The 25,162-nt window shown below is 44.8% G+C and overlaps 1 protein-coding gene across 1 annotated transcript in view; it reads right to left on the reverse strand.

Moving 5' to 3' along the window:
• The window catches only part of BARX2 (BARX homeobox 2), a 39,375-nt gene extending 22,086 nt beyond the window's left edge, over positions 1-17,289 (reverse strand). Inside the window, exon 1 of the mRNA XM_069876555.1 lies at positions 16,945-17,289. Coding sequence (XP_069732656.1) covers positions 16,945-17,116 — 172 coding nt within the window. The 5' untranslated portion in view covers positions 17,117-17,289. The remainder of the gene's footprint in view (positions 1-16,944) is intronic.
• Positions 17,290-25,162: the final 7,873 nt, after the last annotated feature.

Genomic DNA, 25,162 nt, shown 5'->3' on the forward strand with positions numbered 1-25,162 from the left:
ACCTGACATCACGGGTTCGAAAGTTCGACTTGAACTCAAACGTTATCGGCTGCAGTTTGTGCGCAGGGGAGACAGCGAGAAAGAGCTCCGGGAGAAAGAAAGGCAGGCTGTGAAAGAGCAAAGTGAAAAGCCCAGCAGGGCACGGACAGAATGAAAAGAGTCTATTAAAGTGTCCAAAGATGGATAAAAATTGCTAATGAACGAGCTGAAACACCTACAAAGTAATAAATGCAGCTCTGTCTAACACCTATGTTAACGTGATTTGTAGAGAAGTCTCTGGTGGGGAAAAAATACAGATTTTAGTTGCAGTTAATTAATCCTTATGACAAGCACAGTTAAGCACAGGCAATCCCCACTGACCATATTACTTTGGGCTCCTCTTGCATTCCTTAGCAAAGGATTTTACAATACTTCACACGAGTCTCCACTGCAGAGCTCTCAGCTATTCCACAGGCTCCACAAAATCACAAACTCCACTCGGGGGCCTCAACAACAGCGTGTCCCAAGCTGCCAGCTACGCGGGTGCTCAACAGAACACAGTCTTATATTTGTGGTCTGATGCAATTCCTTTGCTTTTTCTACCCACCCAAATCTATTGACTTCTTCAATTAGAAGTGAGGACGGGGGAAATCAAGAGGTACTGGGGAAAGGAATATTTGGACACAACCTGCAGCACGCAAAGGGTTAAATTAGAGTTTAAAACACATAAGGCTCACTGTTTACTGACTGCTGTGAGGCATCTGAATGAAGAAAATTCTTGTGGAGAGAAACTAGATGAGGTATGTATTTGATTTTTCTCGCAACGTGCAAACTGGCCCCAGTTTAACCAGAGGCAATTCCTTTCCAAACACTTAAATTAACGTTGCTATCGACCGGACAAATATTTCCAGTGTCGGTAGCAATTACTGGAGGCAAATGACCCAAAATTGGCTTTGGGGAAAACAAACATTTTGAGAAGACAAATTAGAAGAGTTCCTCACATTTGAAGCCACGTGCCAGGCAGTGGCAATGAACATTTAAGTTTTAATTAATTAACAAAGCAGCAATAGGGAATAGCAGCTCTTCCACCACAACTGTTCTCAGATGCAAGAAACACGCACTGAACACATCACAGGCATGACTGGTTTCAGGAGAAGTGAGCTACGTCCTGGTAAACCATCAGCAAGAAGTTAACATCACTGCAGAGGTATTCAGGAACTCAGCACCAACTCTGCTTCCTAAGAAATATTAGGATTTTTCCCGAGATATTTCCACTAAGGGGAATGTTTTTCTGCACTTGAAGCTGCCATCAAGGCACCATGATAAATGAAAGTGTTTTCGGTATCTTTCACTGTCCAAAATGGTTTTCTATCTCATTATTTGCTACAGGGAAGCACCATTCTTATTTTGCGGGTATATGCTCCGAGAAATACAATTAGCAGGTAAAAATATCACCTCTGCGTTTGTGTTTTGAAAGGTAATGCCAAAGTTAGGATCACCAAGTTAATACAAGTGAAAGAAATCGCATCTCAGCTGCACTAAATATCAGTATTGGTGATCAGGTAACAGCAACACTCGGCTTCTAAACATCTTCTAGTTGTGAACTGACTTTAATGCATTTTCACAAGTTCTAATATGACTAATCAGGCAATGGTTGGACTCGATGATCCAGTGGGTCTTTTCCAACCTAGTGATTCTGTGGGGAAAAAAAGGCATGGATCACACAAATCAGTTTTTCAAACCTAGTAAAGCCACAGATGATCAATTAGAGCTATCAAGTTGTCCTCATTGCTTTCACAGTAGCTTCTTTGTTTACTGGTGGGGAGGAAAACGGATACTATTTTTTCCTGAGCTGAGAATCTGCCATAAAAATCGTATAGCAATGGTTAGCAAAGGTTTATCCCTTTTTCCAGATTAATAGTTTCACCCTTCTCTGAAGGACAGAAATTTCATAGAATCATAGAATAACCAGGTTGGAAGAGACCCACCGGATCATCGAGCCCAACCGTTCCCATCAAACACTAAACCATGTCCCTCAGCACCTCGTCCACCTGTGCCTTAAACACCTCCAGGGAAGGGGACTCAAACCCCTCCCTGGGCAGCCTGTTTCAGCGCCCAATGACCCTTTCTGTGAAGAATTTCTCACTCATGTCCAGCCTAAATCTCCCCTGGCGGAGCTGCAAGCCCTTTAAAAAGAGTTGGTGGAAGTTTTTAATTGATCGTGCTATGAATAGAAATACACGGGAAACAGAAAAGGATATAAAAATGGTGAAACAACCACGAAAACCATGAAAGCACGAAAGGAAGTAGTTTGCCAGACTAAAAACCAAGTCCGTTTAGCCAGAGAAATGGCTCTGAAGACACTTCTGTGCTCCTGTGCTAGCGATGCAGGCGGTGAAATCAACCTTCTTCATCCCCACCCGTATCCCGTTTTCTGTCCTTCCGCTGCTCTGCAAACGTCCAGCACCTCCACGCAGCACGAACACCTCTCGCTGAGCTAGAGCGATGTCCTGAGTTAAAACATGGATCAGGACTACCTTTTGTTTTAAACATAGCTGCTTACAAAGGCAGAAACCAAACCAACTTCCAATCCTGCAGGGCCCTCTCAGTGCTTGGCATCCACTGGGAGGTCGCCTGTCTGTGGGGACAAATTCAGTGCCCTCGGAGGGACTGGAATGACTCCAGTTAACAACTATTTGCTACTGGAAGACCCTGAGGGACAATACTTGGGATACGGTGAGAGACCCTACGCCGCTGGACAAATACAAGCCAGGAAACCCTACACCTGCCAGCTCTGAGCTGCTCCGAACAGCGAGAGATGCCTCTGCCCTGCTGGAAAAGGGAGAGTGAAGGGAAATTCTGAGGGCAGAACAAAAAGGATCAATCCTCAATCTACAAAAGCTATTCCAATTGTCTTGCAGCAGGCCTGAGTTGCAATTTAAAAGTTATTTTGAAGACACCACCATAGGTTGTTAAACGTAAGCGTGTTTATAAATCCAACTTTTATCACGTAGGTTATTTCTTTTTAAATAATATTTGGGATGCTGTATTTGTCCAGCTGAGGCAAGGATGGACATCCAGCACCTCTGCAGTTCTGGGATTGGTGCACGCAGAGTTTCAGTGGTTTGTGAGCTGATACTCACACAAATAAGCTCTCTACATCCTGACAATTAGATGAAACAACACTGCGATTTCAACAATCTCTTTCCAGTCATCTTTGCTGCCTCTCCTCATGCACTCACAAGGCAGCTACTCTCTGATGGACAGAAATACATGCACACACATCCTCACCGCAGACGGGTGCTGCAGGGGTCTCCATCACTCAGCCACTACAAAAAGTTAACAAATAAAATACCATCAGACAGGGATTTTAAAAATGCTTTTGTTTTAATGTAATTGAAGCGCTAAACCACCTTATAATAATGTGCTTTTAAATGTTTACATTTAAGGCATAATTGAATTTGACTCATTTTGGCCCTGACCCAACTATGATTTAATTGACTTCAGTGGGAGTTGGATTGGGCTCTAAGTAATTTTAACTAAAATAATCCATCAATTGCTCCTCACCCACTTCATCAGACTCCTTCCCATCACTTACGATTGCCCTGTAATTTAATGCAACAAAGTGAAACCAACCCTTCTAACTTCTGGCACGGGTTCCCATCCCTCAGCAGAGAATCTCATCACCATCCAGCCACCTGGATCAAATCTGGTCAAGGAAAGCAACGAGCAGAAGGAGAAGCAGACAGCAGAGATCCGAGCTGCCTGGCACGTCCTCTGTTGTTACAGAAACCTTCAAATATCAGCTCCTCCGCTCCTTAGTCACCAGAGGAACAAAATGAATGTTAGCAAAGCCGTCAAGAGGAGGTTCTGAACAAAACAGACAGAAGGGTGAAGTGGATTCACAAACGCACGCAATCGTTTCATGGCCAAAAAAATCCCCATTTGCTTCAGACTTTTCACCATGATGTTGAATCAATTAGTACATCACTCGTTACTATTTCAGGGGGTTGATTCATATTTTTCCTCTTTGAGCCACAGGAATAAATGCAAGCCAGAGTGACAGGCTTTCCTGAAGACATCTAGTGTTATGGAATTACACCTACTGCGTGCAAGTAGATACTTTCCATAAGAAAGTACCACCACTAATTTTGCTTCAAAGATGACAGGTTAATCTGTCATAAGAACCCCTATTTAAATCACCACAAACATCTCGCACGTGTCTCCCTGTCCTGTAAAAGAAAAGGAGATGCTGAGCCGGCAAAGATTGCCCACAGCCCAGAAGCCAACCGTGTCCTGGGCTGCATCAGAAAAAGCTTGGCCAGCAGGTCAAGGGAAGGGATTCCGCCCCTCTGTTCCTCTCTTGTGAGACCTCATCTGGAGTGTTGTGTCCAGTTCCAGAAACTTCAAGATAAGAAGGAGATGGAGCTGTTGGAACGGGTCCACAGGAGGCTACAGAAATGATCACAGGGCTGAAGCACCTTCCATACGAGGACACGCTGAGAGAGTTGGGGTTGTTCAGCCTGGAGAACAGAAGGCTCCAAGGAGACCTTTGAGTGACCTTCCAGTACCAGGAGGGGCTACAAGAAAGCTGGGGAGGAACTGTTTACAAAGGCTTGGAGTGATAGGACAAGGGGGAATGGGGATAAACTGGAGAGGGATGGATTTAGACTGGACATAAGGAGGAATTTCTTCACCATGAGTGGGGAGGCACTGGTCCAGGTTGCCCAGGGAAGCTGTGGCTGCCCCATCCCTGGAGGTGTCCAAGACCAGGTTGGATGAGGCTTGGGCAGCCTGATCCAGTGGGAGGTGTCCCTGCCCATGGAGGATTTTTAAGGTTCCTTCCAACCCAAACTGTTCTATGATTCTCTGATTCAGCCTTCAACCCCTCTGTGCTTACACAACAGTGCCTTGTTTTTAACGTACAAACGTAGGCAGCTGCACACTATATGTGGCAATAGGTACTTGTACAGTTGAAGCTACAGGGACCTGTTCTTGCTTCAACACAGGTTCTGAAGATGGCTATTAAAATTTAATTTACATGAAATCCAACCCCTGCAAGATGAAATGCCAGTAAAAAAAATTTTATTTGCATCATCAGGAAGCCCAGCCATTAACTACCCTGTAGCTTGCAAGGTCATCATTAGCAGAAATCCAAAGCCAAATGTTTAAAGACAACAAGAGGACTACATTGAAAACTCTCTTATTTTGAGGAAAATCCACCAAATAGTAGCGCAATTATCTGAGTTACAGGGCAAATACAAAAGCTTCCAATTCAAATCTTCCTTTGCATGAGTCGTCCTGTTGAAGCCAGCCAACTGACTACATGAATGAAAACCACTGGTATGTTAAAGAATTTACAAGATAAGACCTGAACGCGCACATCCAAACACATTTTAAGGTCACTGTCAGGTTGTTGCTACAAATCTCACAGGAAAAAAAGAGCATTTGAATCTGCAAATTTTCTTTCATCACATCACAGGGAATTTTATTTTTTCATATGGGAAATTCTGAAAAAGTGTTTTTTCTCCCTCCTTCAAGAAAAAAGCAAATGTGATATTTTAGACAACAATGAAAAAAAATCAGAGATTTTGTCTGGGAGTTGTTAATTAAGGGTGGCCTTCTTTAAGGCTTTGTGCTTGAGAGAGCACTCAAATAATCTGGAAATAAACACTGCCAAACCATAGATTTATAGAAAACTTGTACAGGGAAGACTGTCCTTTCCCACTCATATCAGTTAGGATATTCTCCTAGAAAACGTCTTGTTGTCTTTCTGAAAGAAATTTCTTCTTACTGAACAATATTTATGCTCTACAAAAGTGCCAACTCTGACTGCACAGAGCAGTCAAAACCAAGGGAATTCATTAGGGTTGGGGTTTTTAAATGAAGAGATGCTGGACTGCCTTTCTATGGGGCACCCTTCAGAGAGAGAGATTTCCACAGACAACTACCTGATGTTGACCCCAAGAACACTGCCACCCTCATGAATTCTCACTAAGTCACTAAGAGCAGAATCAAACCTTTAGCATCCTCATGGAGCATGTTCTACCAGCATCACCCAGAGCCCACTGGACTTGTCCCCTCTGAGGTCTGGACACGTTCAGAGGACACGTGAGAAGCAGCAAGGATAGAACCACATTTGCAGCACTGGGAAGCGCTAATTGCAGTCGGAAGAGACTTGAATACTGGCGCACATCTGGGAGCACAGAGGATTATTTTGGGAAAGGCTGTTTTTCACCCTTCCCTTTCATTACTTAAGTGGGTGCTGAGTATCCAAACACCTGTCCAAAATATCTGGAACTTGTTGTTGCTCTGAGCTTTGTTGTGGCCAACAGCAATAGGGGAAAAGATGCCAAGAATCAGTCAAAATGAAAAGTTACACGAGAGGAAGATGGAAAATATTAAGTATTTACTGTGTTAGTCAGGTCCTAACACCAACTCTCTATACACTTTTAAGACATCATTAAAATGTAGCTTTGGGAATTTCACATCACTCATTTAGGGCTCTCAGTGAGATTCTCCTAGAGTGCTGGGAACAAAAGAATTCATAGATAACTGAGGGGGGTGAGGGGAGAAATGCATCTCCAATATTTCTCCGGATGGTCATATTAATACAGCCTCATAATTTATTGCTACTAAGCCTAATCCGTGCCCATCAGCAGGAGGCAGAACCCGGTCTGTCTCATACGAGCGATGCCGTGCTGAGCTCTGCTCCCCATTGAGTGACAGGGCACATCGGACATCTGTGTCCAGCTCCCGTGAGCTCTTTCTTGTGATCCTACTCTGTTAGGGACTTACACAAACACAGCTGAGATCACCAACCAGGTCCTCAACTTTCCAGGGAACTATTACTTCCCAGCAAATGAAGCTGATTTTTGGCATGTTCTGGCTTCTGTTGTCCAGCTGGAGAATTCTGAAATCAAACCGACTGAAAATGTTTGGCGGTAACTTCCTTTCATCAGAATTAGGGAAAAAAAAAAGACAGACAGTTTTGCAATACAGAAAGTAACTTTATCACTTTTCAAGTGCCTCATAGGAAAAAAAGAAAGTATTATAAAGCTTTGCTTCAGCTTTTAGAAGATAGGTTTTCAGTATTTATCCCAACTCAAGCATTTTGTCTGATCCGATTTCCACACCCACCTCCCCTGCTTTTTCAACTTTTAACTTGCCAAAATAAATCCAAACCATTTTGCTTCGCTCTGAACTCGAAAGGACAATTGATCATTATTTCTTTGACCTACCAGCAAACCAAAACAATCCATTTTCTCAATGTTCATGTTGTTTTCGCTTTGTGCCGGGGGCACAGAAACGACTTAAAGTCAGAAAAGCAGAGACTTCTTTCCATTATCTGAACCTGCTTTCAAAACTCCTGTCAATGTCAAATCCTTTCTGAAGATGTGCTCTGATCAACACATCGCCAAGACTATGATACAGTGACCTGACCTTCACCGTCCTCTTAGCTGGGAGATAAATGTAAGGCTCCATACAAGACAAGAACAAGCGCAGAATCTCCTTAGCTACTGCTCTGCCTTGTTCCCCGTAGCCAGCGAGCTGACTGGGAACTTCATAGAATCATCAAGTTGGAAGAGACCCATCGGATCATAGAGTCCAACCATTCCCATCAGTCACTAAACCATGCCCCTCAGCACCTCGTCCACCCGTGCCTTATACACCTCCAGGGAAGGTGACTCAACCCCCTCCCTGGGCTTCATACAAGCCACTGGCTCCAAACAGGCTCCCTTCTTTCTCTCCAGCTTCCCCAGTGAATATTCACACCCTTGCTCATTCCCTGCTGGGACTGGAGGCAGCAATGCTGGGGGGAGGGATTTATTCCACCAGATAAATCTGTGTTTTCTTGCATTTTACAGCAGCAAGATTAATAAAAGTCATTAAAACAGCCATCTCAACAACTTGAGCTCCGTGGCTCTCTGTATTGCACGGTCCATCTCCATGAGCAAGTTAGCAGGCTCCTCGCAAACCTAGAGCATCTCAGCCTAAACCAGGGTGCAGATAGACTTAAACTGCAAGTGACGAGGCTTTAGAAAATAAGGTGTAGGTGTCAATTCACCCAATGGAATCCCACATTCATCAATACCTCCTGTTACAGCATTCCTCCGCAATGCTTATTCACGCTTAACCACAACCACAATGCTGATTCCTTTCCACAGTCGGTTTTATTGCAATCGCCGGGATGTGATTTTCTGTTTTGTTCCATGGAGTTTGTCCCTTGGTTAATTTATTTCACTCGCTTTTAACTGTTCTGAGATACAGACAGCAAAATCCAGTCTCGATTCCAAATTTTTAGTACTTAGCATTGGAAATTCTTCAGAGCCAGATCTCCTTGCCCAGTCTCAGCGAGACTCATTTTCACATCCTGATTCCGATCTGACTTTCCTTATGAAGTTCTGCCTTTAATATTGAATCTAATCTGATAGAGAAAATGGACAGATTCTTCTCTGAGTATATAGTTGTTATTAACCAAGCCCATTATTATCCCTCATATGCCACTATTTGGCATTTCTCAACTATGTTTTACACTAAAGACATAAAAACATGTACAAAGCAACTAGACACCTCGAAAAATATAGAGCTCTTTAGATTTTAATTTTGTGCCCACTCTTCAGCAGTTACAGCTGAATCCTCTGTCAAAGACTGCAGCATTTATTCAATTTGCCTCAGCTGATAGGCTTCTCTCCAGCATGATTGCTATAGAAAGGCTTTTTCTTGCAGGGCTAATGTGGACATAGAGCTATTTGGCTGAGAGTTTTGAGAAAACTCAGGCTCTCTTGAGGCTGCAGCTGAATAAATCACGGTACGGGAGCAGGGGGGCTGTCCCAACAGCACCTTCTGACTTCTCCAGGTTTCCAGAGGAGCGCTGCAAGAGATCAGCACAAACACGACAGCATCATATAGAATCATAGAATCACCAGGTTGGAAAAGACCCACCAGATCATCGAGTCCAACCATTCCTATCAAACACTATCAAGTTTTGTGGGATCTGTGTGCAGGAATGGCATCATTGATTTATATACATTTAATAAGAATAACCAGTAGCACCCTAATACTGGATCAGGGACACTACAGAAGCAACACTTTCTATTTTTCAGGATAAATATATTTACATTGCTATTTTGTCTTTTCTTTTTGCTTTTAAACCATAGAATTACACTGATCTTTGTAAACTAGACCAAATGAACATAAGGAGTTTATAAAGGATCTTTTTTTTTTTTTCATCCCATGCTTGTAGAGATAATCAGAAACCATCTCAAACAGTATTGCAGCAATGGAGATTTCCACACAGAGACACTGAGAGCTCTGCAATTTAGGCTGGCACCTATCACTCTGCTGCTGTATAAACAAGTGTATTCACTTTGGCCTGATTCCCTCAACATTTGGGGACACAGGTCTCGAATGGACCTCATGAGTCATTCAGTCCCAGCTCCTACCACCACCAGCACATGTTTAAGACACTCTGGTCCCCTAAGCACCCACTTTACACACCACAGAAGGGAGATTGAGATGAGATCTTAGGAAGAAACGTTTTGCTGTGAGGGTGGGGAGGCCCTGGCCCAGGTTGCCCAGAGCAGGGGTGGCTGCCCCATCCCTGGAGGGGTTCAGGGCCAGGTTGGATGGGGCTTGGAGCCCCTGATGCAGTGGGAGGTGTCCCTGCCCATGGCAGGGGTGGGATGGGGTAGTCTTTAAGGTCCCTTCACACTCAAACAATTCAATGATTCTATGAAGGCCAAAACTCTGTCCAACACCCTATGACAGCAGCGAGGATGCCACAGCAACCCCTCACCTGCAGGGTCCTGGGGGACGGCAATTCCACCCCAGCTGACGAGAAGCTGGACACACCAAGCTAGCCTGGTAGAAGGAATACCCACAACTTCATATTTGCTTTATTTCATCAGATTAATCCAGCTGTTATGTTTCAGATAACACGCTTTGTATGGAGGGCATCTCATTTTTCCCTGCTTTGGGGCATACGCTACACGGATTCCCTTTTCCTTTCCCACAGCGCCCTGCTTTCCCCCAGGAACGCCGTAACAGTATCCGTTCAATTTAAAGGTAAAAGGTTCAGCAAGTATTTGAGCCAAAGGAATGGCATCCACCCCAGAGCAAATCCAAACCTTGCCCACAGCGAGGCCTTTTCAAACAGAATCAGAAGGAATCTTGTTGTAAGGTCACACATAAAAACTGAGCTGTTTTAAGATGCAATAAATCTCCTTTCTCACCATGGCTCCCTAAAAAGACTGACAAGACGGACCGAGGACTGGGACTATCAAAGCCCACTCTTCATCGCACAAGCAGTGATTCCCCTCCAGCCCCAGTGGCTACAGTTATTACTGAGCTTAATCCAGAAAATATCAAATATACCAGGAAAATGACAGCTCGAAAAAAAATATTTGGGATAAGGAGATGCCAATTTCACCGTAAAATAAAACAACAGAATACAGACAAAAGAAGTGGAAAAGAATTATTCCAGTTTCGAACAATTCCACACTAGATACCCGCCGACATTAAAATCTCAACTGCATAAATACTGAACAACTTCTCAGTCGCAACCTCCCCCCCATCCAAAATAATAATTTCAAAGAAGTATCTCATAATAGTTCTTTAATTGTCCCTAATGTTCTTTAAAAGCAACTTGTTCCACAGCCCAGCAAGCAGAGCAGTGAACTTTCAAAAAGACATAAACAAGCTGAGAAAATTGAGGTTAAGTCCACTTGCAGAAGCCGTGCCGCTTTCAAACCTACGCAGAGCGATACAATTCCCCTTAATGCAACTCCCCTTATACACGCGTAAGTATTCGATATCAAAGCAACTAATTCTCTCAGAAGACAAGTAGATCCCCACCAACTGAAGGATCTTTGTGCCTGTAAAACTACGTTCATGCAAGATGTTGGGTTTGTATCGCGGACCAAAGAGCAAGCGGCGCAGTCCAACCCGAGATAGGTACCACGAAATACCTTGGTGTAGAATGGAAATAAATTACAGCGATGCTTATTGGGATTTAAATTATAAATCACCAAGATAACTTCAAATTTGAGGTATTCTGATGAGCTCCAGAACAGAAAAATGAATACACAGCATAGATAAGTAATTTGCCTACGAACTTGGCTAAAATAAACTGAAAACTCTTAAAAAGTTCTCTCTTGAAGGAGACAACGTGATTCTTTTTCATTCAGCCATCTTAATTTAATTGGGATAGAAATAAACTGGACATACAAGACCAATATTGCCCATTTTCAGCACACGATGCCGTGAATTCCACTATCACCACGGAAAACACAGCTCCCCCCCACACCCCAGTTGTGACCACCCTAGGGTTTATTTTCCAAGTTATTTTAGTTACTTCAATAACTATAAAACATTTCCAGTTTGGCCTCGTAACGTCATACACTGACAATGTCCTCAGGTTCTTTATCACGCCCAGAACTACAAATAAGTAATTTGGATTTTGAATGTATTTCTTTAAACCTAGGAAACAAACCCGAATCGGTATAGATGGCTACAAATATTTTTAAATGTAAAATTGAAAAATAATATAAAGATAATTTGAAAAGGACTCTGAGGAAATCAGCTGTCAGAAATCACTAGAGCGAACCACATTAACACTAATTATTACTTATACAAATTAATTAGCTATGACATAATATGAAAAGCCAATAAAAATATAAATGTCAAGAAGCAAAATAATGTTTTCACTAAGTCATCACAATCCCAAAAGTCATAAATCAAAGGGATATTAACCACCAGCTGAAAGTATTTCAGTTTAAATATCATTTTTTAATCACAACGGCCCCAAACTCGAGCTAGCTTTTGGTTACAGACTCAGTAATGAGCGCAGCCTTGTTTATTTGGCTCAATAAACGCCACAATACATGGTCATGCACCAAATTTAAGGTAGTGATGGATCCTTTTCACAAGGAATTGCATTTTCTCCCCAAAGGAAAATGCTAGCTGGGGCTCATTCCGGGCTTTTCGCAACGGGAGCCTCCCCAGTGGGATCGGCGAGCTCCCAAATGCTCCTTACAAATCCCGAACGCTCCCTCCACCCCCAAACCCCTCTACTTAGCAATTTTTTTTCATCCCACTTCAGCGGCACAGGTTTAAATACTCAGTGTTTAATCATAGGCTAAAGGAAAAACTATTTCCCTTTCAGTTACCAACACTTTTTTCTCCTCACTTAACACAGGATGTTGTTAAATACGCGCACAACTGCAACGTCTTATATCTTTCAGCTCCAAATAAATCATAAAGGCGTATCAAGCTTCTCTGCCTTCACCCGAGATGAAAGCACTATTAACCCTTTCGCCCAGGAAAACACCTACAAAACGGGACTCCTGACCTGAGATAAAGCCGTACTGCCGCGGAGAAGTTCAGCTGGAGCAAATCATCACCCATTGCGGTTCCCAAACTCAGGGTCCCAGCCACGACCATACTGGCAGGGGACGTTTCTTTGATTTAGGCGAAGATTCAGTTCATTTAGACTACAAAGAAACTAAGCGCTTGCTCCCTTCCCGATTAACTCAAGAAACAAAGGGAACTCGGGCAGCAAGTTCAATGCCACAGTGCTGTATTTCCATAGTCCTTGTTCCACAAGTGGTTTGGGTGTAATTTGGTTTGGGTTTTGTTTTTTTTTTGGCTGCGTTTTTTTATTTTTAAAAAAATCAGATTTGCATTGGATATTTCTCAAATTCTTTCCTATTTCATTCTCTTTTGTGGTATTTTCTATTTCTTAGATAATAATAGAACTTCCTCTTTCACAACAAACAAAAAAAAATCCCATTACCTAATACATCTAGGACTTCAATTGTAGCTATAAACCTTAGCAGGCTTACGATTTGGAAGCGTGGACTCTTGTAGCAGCTTCTTTTATGTTTTTAATCCCGCAAGCAAATCTCTCTGTATTTCCCTTCTCAAGCACTGCAACTCCACACAGCTTGTTCCATCACAAGCAGGTGCTCACAATCCACCCTGACACACGGACAGGCCAGAGCTTGGGCTAGAAACACAATCTTGAGGGCAAATTCATTAAAGAGCCCGTGCACAAAGAGAAATAAGGCTTTAATTGAACAGAAACCGCAAGAGTCATGCTAGCATCACTCGGAATCCACTGCTGAATCACGAGAGGATTATTAATGGTTATTTAATGAATATATATTCGTCTTGCAAAGACAAGTTTTGCTGCACTTGACACAAATACTTATTAAAAAAAGTCTTTTCTCCCCCAAAAGGGTGAGGAGAGTCAAAGAACCACTGGGAATCGCCCCATCTAGCAAAAACGCTGAGGATCCCTTAGCCTGAACGTGACATTCGGGTCGTGCGGTTCGATGCCGTCCATGCTTCTGGAGCTTGGTCAATATTCGAGTTAATTTTTTTTAAAATTTATTTATTTTTTTAACTCTAACACTTCTTCTTTCTGTACAGGAGACAACAGACATCTCTCTCCTCTCCCTGGTCGATGGAAGCCAGGCCACCGATCCCGGTGCGAGCCCAATCCAGCCCTTGCTGCATAACCGCGCTGCCACACTCTGAAGCCACTTGGGACTTTCATGCCTATTTTGGCCAAGCACAGAATTTCGCCGTCTACGCAGCAGCGAGGGATCAGCTCAGAGAAATTCCCCTTATCAGCATTATCTTGATTAACAACCAGATCTCCTGGTATAAAAATATGCCAGCGATTCATTAAAGAAACATAGAATATTTTGGGTTGGAAGGGACCTTAAAGATCATCTAGTTCCAACCCCCAAAGAAGGCAAGCAACACCATGCACAAATCTATCGGAGGAAATAAATGTTGAATAAAGATCACACCATTGACAGAACTTCTTCCTAAAAGCTGGTCATAGTTGTGATTGGCCACCTAGTCACTTCTGGATCTTTAATAATTAGTATTTACAAAATGAATATTGATGTTAGAGGAAGACTAAAGCTTGGGCCAAGGGTTTGCTCTGCTCGTCAAACTCTTTAGGAGCCTAACAGCCAGTTTTCTGTTAGCACAGCTCAATTAAGACCCAAAACGTTCCTTTTTATTTACATTCAGCTAAGCGTTGAAACCAAAACACCAAACCTGAGCCAAAATGCGAGCTTTGAATTTTAAACCACAACTTAATAGAAGTTGAAAATGAACATTTCCAGGAAAGAAAAAGGAAAAATAGATTTTTATGACCTTGAAGCATTTTTTTTACCAGAAAAATACATCCTTTACAAATATTTTTCAGTAGTTCAGATTCTGTGAAGCATGTATTTTTAAGTTTCAGTGTCGTCATCTGATTCTCTTATGACACCGGGTGTCACATTGGAAGCGAGGCCTTGTGGGGCAAATACAAATTGGGAAAACTGTTTTAGCAGAAAAAACAAGGATTTTTTTTTTTTTAAGCTGAAATGCATTATGAGTATTTTTTTTTTAATGCAGATTTTTAAAATCTGACATTACACGAATCTGTTTGCAAGATTCAATAATGCTTGGAGCCCAGACCCAGACACTCTTTTTGCTGGATTTAAACCTGAGACAGAGCTCAGTTTGGGTTTATTTATTTATTTGTGATGTCTGTGCCTGCAAAGCCCTCAGAAGCGATTCCACATCACCTCTGCTGGAAACAGCCTCACTTCTTGTGGAGGAGGAGAGAATTTAGGGTAGGAAGCTCTGCGTCTAAGTAACATTTCTCCTCTTTTTTGGATTCTCTATTAACTTCCTCGCGGTTCTGCATGTGGAAACAAAACCTGACAATGCGAGTGAGCTCTCAGAAGGCCTGTGTTCCCATTCCCTCTGCATCCCTGGCACTGGATTTGGGATAGCCCTGAGGAAGATGAGGGCTGCATCCCAGGGAAGCAACTGAACATTTAAGAGACATCCTCCTCCCCTACAGATTTAACAAGCATTCTCCCCCTTCCCTGGAGATTTAACAGATTTAAATAACCCTTTTTCCTCTTTTTTTTTGGGGGGGGGGGGATACTCTCTTAATTTCTTTGCAGTCCTGCAGAAGGCAACGAAGCCCAACAGTGCAAGTTCCCATTCCCTCTATGTCCCCAGCACTGAATCTGGGATTGCCCGGAGGACGATGAGGGCTGCATCCCAGGGGGAGCAACTGGACATTTAAGAGACATCCTCCTCCCCTTCCCTAGAGAATTAACAGATTTAAATAGCTGCCTTTTTTTTTCTCCGTGTTATTTTTGATTCCCTATTAATTTCTTTGCAGTTCTGCAGATGGCAATGAAACCCGATGGTGCGAGCGAGCTCTCGGAAGGCCTAAGTTCCCATTCCCTCTGCATCCCTGGCACTTGATCTGGAGGGGATCATCCTGAGGAAGACGAGGGCTGCATCTCAGGGGAGCAACTGGACATTTAGAGGCATCCTCCTTCCCTTGACAAACATCCTCCTCATTCCCTGGAGATGTAACAGATTTAAAACAGCGTTTTTTCCTCTTTTGGGGGGGCGAGTGGGGTTCTCTATCAATTTCTTTGCAGTTCTGCAGATGGAAAGTAAGCCTGATGGTGCGAGCGAGCGAGCTCCCATTCCCTCTGTATCCCTGCTGCTGGATCTGGGATGGTCCTGAGGAAGACGAGGGCTGCATCCCACTACTGCATCCTGGGGGGAGCATTGAGGAGACATCCTCCTTCCCAAGAGATTTAACAAACATCCTCCTCATTCCCTGGAGATTTAATAGAATAAAATAGCTTTCCCTCATCAAAAAGAGGGGATTCTCTATAAATTTCTTTGCAGTTCCGCAGATGGAAACGAAACCCAACGGTGCGAGTGAGCTGTCGGAAGGCCTGAGTTCCCATTCCCTCTGTATCCCTGGCACTGGATTTGGGGGGAATCACCCCGAGGAAGACGAGGGCTGCATCCCAGGGGAGCAACTGGACATTTAGAGGCATCCTCCTTCCCTTAAACATTCAACAGACATCTTCCTTCCCTGGAGATTTAACAGATTTAAAACAGCAGGGGTTTTTATCTATGTTTTTTGGGGGGGGGATTCTCTATTGATTCCTTTGCAGTTCTGCAGATGGAAAGTAAGCCCAATGGTGTGAGCGAGCGGGCTCCCATTCCCTCTGTATCCCTGGCTCTGGATGGGGATCACCCTGAGGAAGACGAGGGCTGCATCCCAAGGGAGCAACTGGACATTTAGAGGCATCCTCCTTCCCTGGAGATTTAACAGATTTAAAACAGCGGGGTTTTTCCTCTATTTTTTTAGGAGTGGGGGGATTCTCTATTAATTTCTTTGCAGTTTTGCAGCTGGGAAGTAAACCCGATGGTGCAAGGAGCTCCTGTTCCCTCTGCATCCCTGGCACTGGATGCAGGAGGGCAAGGGCTGCATCCCAGGGGAGCAACTGGACATTTAGAGGCATCCTCCTTCCCTTAAACATTCAACAGACATCCTCCTTCCCTGGAGAGCTAACAAATTTAAAACAGCAGGGGTTTTATCTATGTTTTTTGGGGGGGATTCTCTATTAATTTCTTTGCAGTTCAGCAGATGGAAAGTAAACCCGATGGTGCGAGCATCCCTGGCTCTGGACCCGGGAGGGCGAGGGCTGCATCCCAGGGGAGCAACTGGACATTTAGAGGCATCCTCCTTCCCTGGAGATTTAACAGATTCAAACCAGCAGGGTTTTTATCTATGTTTTTTTGGGGGGGGGATTCTCTATTAATTTCTTTGCAGTTCAGCAGATGGAAAGTAAACCCGATGGTGCAAGACAGCGAGCTCCTATTCCCTCTGCATCCCCGGCTCTGGAGCCGGGAGGGCGAGGGCTGCATCCCACCGCTGCATCCCTTGGGGGACCATCTAAGCATCCTCCCTCCCTAGAGTTTTAACAAGCACCCTGCCCTTTCCGCGGAGGTTTAACAGCCTCAGCGCTTCTCCCCGGAGATGGAGCAGCCCCCAACCCCCCCGCGTTCCCTGGGGGCGTCAGGAGCGGGACGAACCCCCCCTCCCCAGGGCCGAGCTCGGGATGCTCTTACCGGCGCAGGAGTGCAGCGGCTTGGGGCGCACGAGCAGCGCGGGGCACAGGGAGCAGAGGGAAAGTTTCCCCAAGTAATCGCAGGTCTCCTTGGCCAGGATCTCGTCGATCATGAAGGTTTTGTAGCGCCTCCTGCCCTGCCGGGGCCGGCCGGGGGGCTGCGGGCAGTGCATGGCCGGGCGCTCCGCGGCCGCGGGGCTCTCGCTGCCCCCCGCGCATCGGGCCCCGCCCGCCCCGCTCCCTCCGCCCCGCTATATAAACCCCACGGGAACCGGCTCGTTGAGGACGGCCCGGCTGTCAATCAGCGAGCCCCGCGGCTCCCGGCGAGCAGCATTGTTCCCCTGCGCCGCCTGGGAGGATCCCAGCCCTCTCCCCTCCCTGCTCGCTATTTTAAGATACCGGGCTGTGCGGCTTTCTCTTTCCTCTTTTTTTTTTTTTTTAATCTCGGACTGGAAAAGCTCCAGATTAGGGCTGGATAATTTTTTCCCCTCCTTTCTTCCCCCCTCAGGCCGTAATTAGTTTAAAAAATTAAAAGCGCCTCTTCTCCAGCCCTTGCAGCTCGCTCCGAGCACCATCACACCTATTCCCAAGAACTGGAAAGGCTCCAGATAGGGGCTGGATACTTTTTTCCCCCTCCTTTCTTCCTCCTTTCTTCCCTCCCCAGCCTGCAATTAGTTTAAAAAAATAAAATTGCCTCTTCTCCAGCCCTTGCGGCTCACATGGATGGTCATCACAACTATGCACAAGAATAGGAAAGGCTCCAGATCTGGGCTGGATACTTTTTTCCCCTCCTTTCTTCCCCCTTTCTTCCCTCCCCAGCCTGCAATTAGTTTTAAAAATTAAAATTGCCTCTTCTCCAGCCCTTGTGGCTCGCATTGATGGTCATCACACCTATGCCCAAGAATAGGAAACCTACTCCCAAGAACTGGAAAGGCTCCAGATACGGGCTGGATACTTTTTTCCCCCTCCTTTCTACCCCCTTTCTTCCCTCCCCAGCCTGCAATTAGTTTTAAAAATTAAAATTGCCTCTTCTCCAGCCCTTGCAGCTCACATTGATGGTCATCACACCTACTCCCAAGAACAGGAAAGGCTCCAGATCTGGGCTGGTTACTTTTTTCCCCTCCTTTCTTCCCCTCTCTCTTCCTTGCCCGGCCTGTAATTAATTTAAAAAATTAAAAGTGCCTCTTCTCCAGCCTTTGCAGCTCGCTCCAAGCACCATCACACCTACTCCCAAGAATAGGAAAGGCTCCAGATCTGGGCTGGATATTTTCTCCCCTTCCTGTCTTCCCCTTCTCTTCCTTCCCCGACCTGCAATTAGTTTGAAAAATTAAAAGTGCCTCTTCTCCAGCCCTTGTGGCTTGCACTGATGGCCATCACACCTACTCCCAAGAATAGGAAAGGCTCCAGATCTGGGCTGCATATTTTTTTCCCCTCCTTTCTTCCCCCCCTCGGGCTCTAATTAGTTTAAAAAATTCAAGTGTCTCTTCTCCAGCCCTTGCAGGTTGCTCCAATCGCCATCACACCTATTCCCAAGAACTGGGAAAGCTCCACATTAGGGCTGGATACCCCCCTCCCCCCCCGCCCTTACTTCTCCCCCTCCCCTTCAGCTGGTAATTAGTAAAAAAAAATTAAAAGTGCCTCTTCCCAAGCCTCTGTAGCTTGCTCAGATCAGCATCAAATCTATTCCCCAGTCGCAAAGTGCTGGAAAGCGGTGGCGGAGGGGGGGAAATACTATTTTTAGGTGCCTGGCTGAAGCCAGCGCTGCCTTCTCCGGAGCTGCATTACTCAGGCCTTGGGCTGCTCTCACAGCCCGAGATCATTTACTGGTGGATCGCTGCTTATTCCAGCTGGATTTGAGCAAAGATGAGCTTTGAGCCCCTTGTGCCGAGGACAGACCCCACGCACCCACTGGTGGGACACGGGTGCCAAGTTTCCCTGCTTCACCAAGCTCTGTGGCCCCGGAGAGCTGCTCCCAGAGGGGATTTTAGCCTGCTCAGAAACCACACTGCACCCCATCTGGAGCACAGGAATCGCTGGGACACCTCACTCAGGGGAAGGCGTTTAGGGAGGAGTCCTCCTGATGAACCGGTTGCTGCGTGGTTTTCCAGAAACCCCAGCCAGCTCACAGCTACTTGTGGCCGCAAACTTTAAATGAATAAAGTCTCTTTATGGCTCATTATGGAGATGTGCCATCCCCCAAAATATTACCTGTAGGCTTCATACATGGATTTAAATATAATCTGCAAAACGCTGTCAGCCACCCATTAGTTTGGATGCTTTGATGATCCAAATGGCAGCAAACTCTGGTTTTACTACTGGAAAACTCAGTCTTTTTTTTTTTTTTTTTTTTTTTTTTGCACAAGGCAACAACCAACTCAAACTCTCAGAAACGATTTGAGTAACTTTTGTTTTGATCTATATTTTCAAAAGCCCTCAAAAATCCATGAACTATCTCTAATCTCTTTTGTAAAAGCTCCATTCCTTTTTCAATTACAAGTATCACTTGGCTTTAGCTCCAGAGACACATTTGCCGATCTGAAGAGCCCTAAAACCAGAAAAAGATACTCGTATTGTCCACACGCTGTCAAAACTGGAAGGCAGATGCAAGAAAATGCAGTACTTTCAATCTATCTTTCCAACTTTGTTTTTTCTTAAAAACTCATTACGTGGTTTTAAAAAATATTGTAGAGCAGATAATATTAAAACAAAGTGTTTTGCTCGCTGAGCCGTTGGAATGGCATTCTCATTTAAACTAAATTGGTTGGAAAAGCTTTTAGTTCTTTTTATTTTGAGAAACCGAAGTGATCTTACAAACATGAATTTAACTTGAACAAGCACCACTAAGGAGGTCAAGGACTTTTCCTCTTCGATGTTATCACTACTTTTAAATTACTTAAACGGTTGCTAAACAAATGACAAATATTTAAGGAGATTTACTGGCTTCTTTATGAAAGTAGCTTTATGAATACTCGCTTCTTAAATCAGACGTAAAACATTTTAGGAACGTACTTTCATAATTTTGCTTATTTTTCAGACACTTTTTTTTTTTTTTAGCAAGTAAAATAATTACCAGTAACTTTAACTCAAGCAACTGCTGCTTGCTGGCAATTACTGCAAAGAATATTTCTGAAGCAACGCTACCGATTTAAATCCCCGACAGCAGAAACCAGCAGCCAGCGGCATTCCACCCCGTCTTCCCTCAGTGGCTGGGCAGTAGCTGCAGCCCCCCCTGCCCCCTCTCCAAACTCATTCTGCATTTACTGGCTTTGCAAAACCAAGACACAACAGAGGGATGTTTCCTAAATTGAGGGTGCAATACAAGTGCTGGAAATCAAAGCCTTCCGTGAGCCCGACTAGATCCAGCCCAGAAATCAAGAGGGGAAGAGAATCATCAGCTCTCTTAACTCGCACACAACTGACCACAAGGCGAGCGTCTCTGCTTGCCTTAAAATATTTCTTTCCTGCATCTCAAGGGCTGGATATCCAGGGCTTGGGGGCTGGCATCACCACCAGTGCTTAGAAAACTCCACTTCCCTCACCGGAACCCGAGGAGGTGAACGGGCAAGTGAGATTACAGTACCCCAGGGCATCTCTGGAAACCTTATTTCTTTTATTATTGATTCATTTAGGAAAAAAAAAATTAAAAACAGAGTGGCCAGAGTAATAGGGTGGATTCTGTCATATGAAACACACCCGGGCTGTCAGTCAAAAAAGGGTGCTTTGGTCAGGAATAATCAGGGGTTTTGTTTCCAACATTAATGAAGTGGCTGGAATAGCAAACATCTGCCAAGGGGACTCAAACCCCGAGCAGCTGTTGGAGCCCCCAGTGCTCTCCCCACGCAGGGCAGCCCCGCTGAGAAGTGCTGCTCCCTAAGGTTTCGCTAGCAGGGGAGAAATGAGAGGGTGGGAAGCACAAGGCACGTTAAGGAAGGTTCAGAGGGCACAAGACTTGACGCAGTTTGCGTGCGTGAGCCCAGCACCTGCACTCCACAAACAGCAAGTTAGCAGGGTCTCAAAACAGCCCCTTTTCCAAGAGGGAAGGGGGAATTAATCCCAGGGACACAACCCTGCCATTCACGGAGTGAAGCTATTCTTGTGCCTGGGTGAAACCAGAATTGGGGAGGAAAACGGCGCTGTTTGAGCTTGTCGGCCAGCGACGGGTTCGTAGGGATGAAGAGTGGTGAGCTCAACCCTCCACCAGATGGCTGAAAGGAGATCCTCCAGGAGGGCAGCCACATTCCATCAGGAAAAATATGGCAGGAGACTCTGAACTAGGGTTTCTGGAGACAATTTTTTTTTTTTTTTTTTTTAATTTGGAGACAATTTGTGCTACCAGGCACTTTCCATGCAGCACTGGAACCTCACTGGTGCTGTGCACCTAAGAAGAATTGCTAGGTTAGACCTGTTTAATGCCAGCAAATACATTACCAATGAATGTACCAATGAATGGTTGGACTCGATGATCCGGTGGGTCTCTTCCAACCTGGTTATTCTATGATTCTATACCATCAGATGCTAATTAAGGCCATAAGAATTAAGCCTCTGCAGTATAACCAAATTTGTTATTTAGGTAGTACCCAACCACCCTGCTCTGCTGAGGGAAAAATTAGTTGGCTCTGATTATTTGCCTCTGTGTTTGTATGTTGTTTAACCCACTGGGGTCATTTGCCTAAGCAGAGGAGTTCTGCCTGGTAGGTTTTCAGCTCACTAGTTCTCACATTAAAGAATTTTAAATGCAAAAAATCTATTCTTTTTTTCCTGCCCATTCTGTCAAAATAACTACCAAAGCCTTAAGGTGCACTGGATCTTGTTCTGAATTTCCTTTTCTTTATCAAAAGGGCAAAGATATCTTTTGCAAGCCCCCTTGCCATTTTAAATCACTAGAAAAGTCCCTTTTCCAGTGAAATCCAACCACCTTTGAAAATAGATACATAGACATAAGCAATCCAGTTAAACACCAGCACTCTGATCTTAAGTGAGGGCCTTTCTCAGCATGACATTGGGCTTGATATCTGATCCAAAATAGAAAAATCAAATGTGTGGCTGGAAACAGGGAGGCACAATTTGGGTTAGGGTTTCACTCCAGGGTAGAGCAAACCCAGAAGCTTTGTCCTCTTAATGGGAAAGGCCTTGGTGCTTCGTGTCCCTTTGAGTGAAAGATCTCAGCATCCATCTCGCGTAAGTAAAGCGGGTTTCTAGTATCTGCCTGATGCCAGAGAAAACAGAATTAGAACTGGGAGAACAACATCAGAAATGGTGTGACCAGCAGGTCCAGGGAGGTGATTCTCCCTCTGTACTCGGCACTGGGGAGACCGCTCCTCGAATCCTGTGTTCAGTTCTGGCCCCTCACCACAAGAAGGATGTTGAGGCTCTGGAGCGAGTCCAGAGAAGAGCAACGAAGCTGGTGAAGGGGCTGGAGAACAGGCCTTATGAGGAACGGCTGAGAGAGCTGGGGGTGTTTAGCCTGGAGAAGAGGAGGCTGAGGGGAGACCTCATTGCTCTCTCCAACTCCCTGAAAGGAGGTTGTGGAGAGGAGGGAGCTGGGCTCTTCTCCCAAGGGACGGGGGACAGGACGAGAAATGGCCTCAAGCTCCACCAGGGGAGGTTCAGGCTGGACATTAGGAAATTTTTTTTCACAGAAAGGGTGATTGGGCACTGGCAGAGGCTGCCCAGGGAGGGGGTTGAGTCTCCTTCCCTGGAGGGGTTTAAGGGATGGGTGGACGAGGTGCTGAGGGACATGGGTTAGTGATTGATAGGAATGGTTGGACTCGATGATCTGGTGGGTCTTTTCCAACCTGGTGATTCTATGATTCTGTGATAAAATCTCCCCATACGTGCACCCATAAGATAAACCCAGTGACCTCATCGAGTTCTCTACATTCCCCTGATAGAAATACTCTTTGAGAGAGAAAGTCAGGCTCCTCTGAGCATGGTCTCTCTCCCCAGTCTCCCGGAAAGCCACTGTAAAAGCAGGATCCCATCATGGGATGGAAGAGAAACCGAAGCATTTGTTGACTCTGATCTTTACTTTGGCCTCTTTGCTGATGGCCAGATGGTACCAGCGGGCATCAAAGCGTGTGATGCAGTAGAATTCTCAGAGCACTGAGGTAATTACACATGGTCACGTGCTCCACTGGCTTCAGGGAGGCTCTTGCTTCCAGCTTATTTTTACAAGCGAATTTCATCCCTGGCCTAAGCAACTGCAGAACTGGACTGCTCCAAGTCCAGCAGTTTCATTGGAATTTTTTTTTCCAGGTCCCAAAGCGACAGAGCCTGCCTCAAATCCTCACCATTACGTTACTTCTCCTGTCACCTTTAAATCTGTCTGCAGCTTCTTTGAGTGTCAATAGACCTCACTGAGCCCGACTCATTCTCCTCGTATTCCTCCTACCTCACTGTGGTGATGCAGCACTTGTGTGGTCCAAACAAGCCTTGGCTTCATCCCTTCTTGGACAAACCTGGGTTTATGGCACCAACACTACAAAATAGCCCTTGACAGAATAAACCAAGGCTTGAGTTACTTACTTCCATAAAACTGTATTGAAAGTTGAACTATAATTCAGGACAACTTCATTGCATTTCTTGCTCTGCCACAAGCCTCAAAACTAATCTCCCCTGCTTCGGGCCAACTTAGAATTGTCTAGAAATGGAGCATAATGGTGTTTACCATGTGAATGAAGCCATTGCCTAGTCCTCAACTTAGTGAGGATGCTCTGCTCTGAGGTACAGCTAATCATCATTTATATCAGTGCTGATAGGCTCAGAAAGATTGTAAAATCCCTTAGAAAGGGGATCTACCTGCAGAGAACCAGAGAGAGGCTTCCTCTGTTAACCCTCAAGAGAGAAGCCAGACTTTGCTCAACATCATGCACTCTCCATGCAGAGAGCAATCTAAATCCCAGAATTTTCCTCCTGAGACCTCATTCCCCCACTCCACCAGCACTGTCCTGATAATTTCCCAGTCTTTGCAGAAGACCTGAGCAGCTTCTCCTTTCCTAGTCTCCCTTGCAACCAAAACCGAAAGGTCCTGCCCCTGGCAGTGGTGGTTGGAGTGGTTTCCGTGAGCTCAGCAGGGGCAGTGCCTTGCCACTACTCACATACCAAACCGGATAGAATAAATCATTATGAATCCTGAGAGAGACTCACCGGCAGAACTGAAAGCATTTGGAGAGAAATTTATGGGGTGGCTCTGATTGTATAGATACCACCACGTACACCAGAGCTGATGCCAAGACATATATGCCATCTCTCAGCAAGTGGAGATATGTTTTTTCATGCTATAGCTAAGAGGCTAGAATCCAGACTTGTAAACTAGGGTTAAGGACTTGGGGAGTGGCAACCAGGAATGCAAAGGAGCGTTCTGTGTCATTCTGAGCCATAAAACACAGTGATGTAGTAGAACATACTGGTCAGAGACGGGCTCACTGCTGAGGAAGAGAAGAGTTCTGGAGAATATCACTGAAGGCAACTGTTCCTGCTGCTGTCCTAAGCACAGCATGTGAGGGTCCACCTCTACATCAGCCTACCCACATTGTTGTCCTCTCCAGGACACCAGTAAAAACAGACACATCTATTTTAATATGGCCAAAGTAACAAAAATCTTATTTAACCCACTTTCCTAGAGGAACTGGAGCTAAAGGTAAGGGGAATAACCTGATCTCATGAGAATGAATGTGTTTGGAATTGGAGTATCTTAAAGCTCCCCAAGTTCTTGGCATGGAAGGCTTCCCAAATCTGACACTGCTTCACTCCTTAACCCATACTCCAGCCTAATTTTGATGTGAACACTCACTGCTTCATCCAGATTTGCTTAAGGCCAATTGTTTTTTTTCACAAGGCTTGCTTAATCTCTGCCAAGCTGGATGGTAGCATGTTAAGAAAGGAAAAATCAAAATATTTCCAGCTCCTATAAAAGAGTCAGGATGTTTTGGTGTTCTGTGACTGATGCTTTATTTGTTATTTGCAAGGATTATATCTGTTTGGTTTTGGTTTTTTTTCCTTACAAGACAATTTACCTGAGAGGAGAGAATAAAAAAGGATCCCAAACCAATAGACCAGAAGAATGTCTCCAGTCTCCATAGAGACACTAGAAAAACACCATGATCATGTGAGTCGTACACAAGAAGCCTATTCATACCAGAATGGGTGGTGTTTGAGGACGTTAAGTAATTTTGACTATCTGCCACTATCTCAGCCTGCAAGAAGCCCAGAGGGAGCGA

The sequence above is a fragment of the Phaenicophaeus curvirostris genome, chromosome 25 (genome assembly GCF_032191515.1).
Source record: "Phaenicophaeus curvirostris isolate KB17595 chromosome 25, BPBGC_Pcur_1.0, whole genome shotgun sequence".
NCBI classification, from domain to species: Eukaryota; Metazoa; Chordata; class Aves; order Cuculiformes; family Cuculidae; genus Phaenicophaeus; species Phaenicophaeus curvirostris.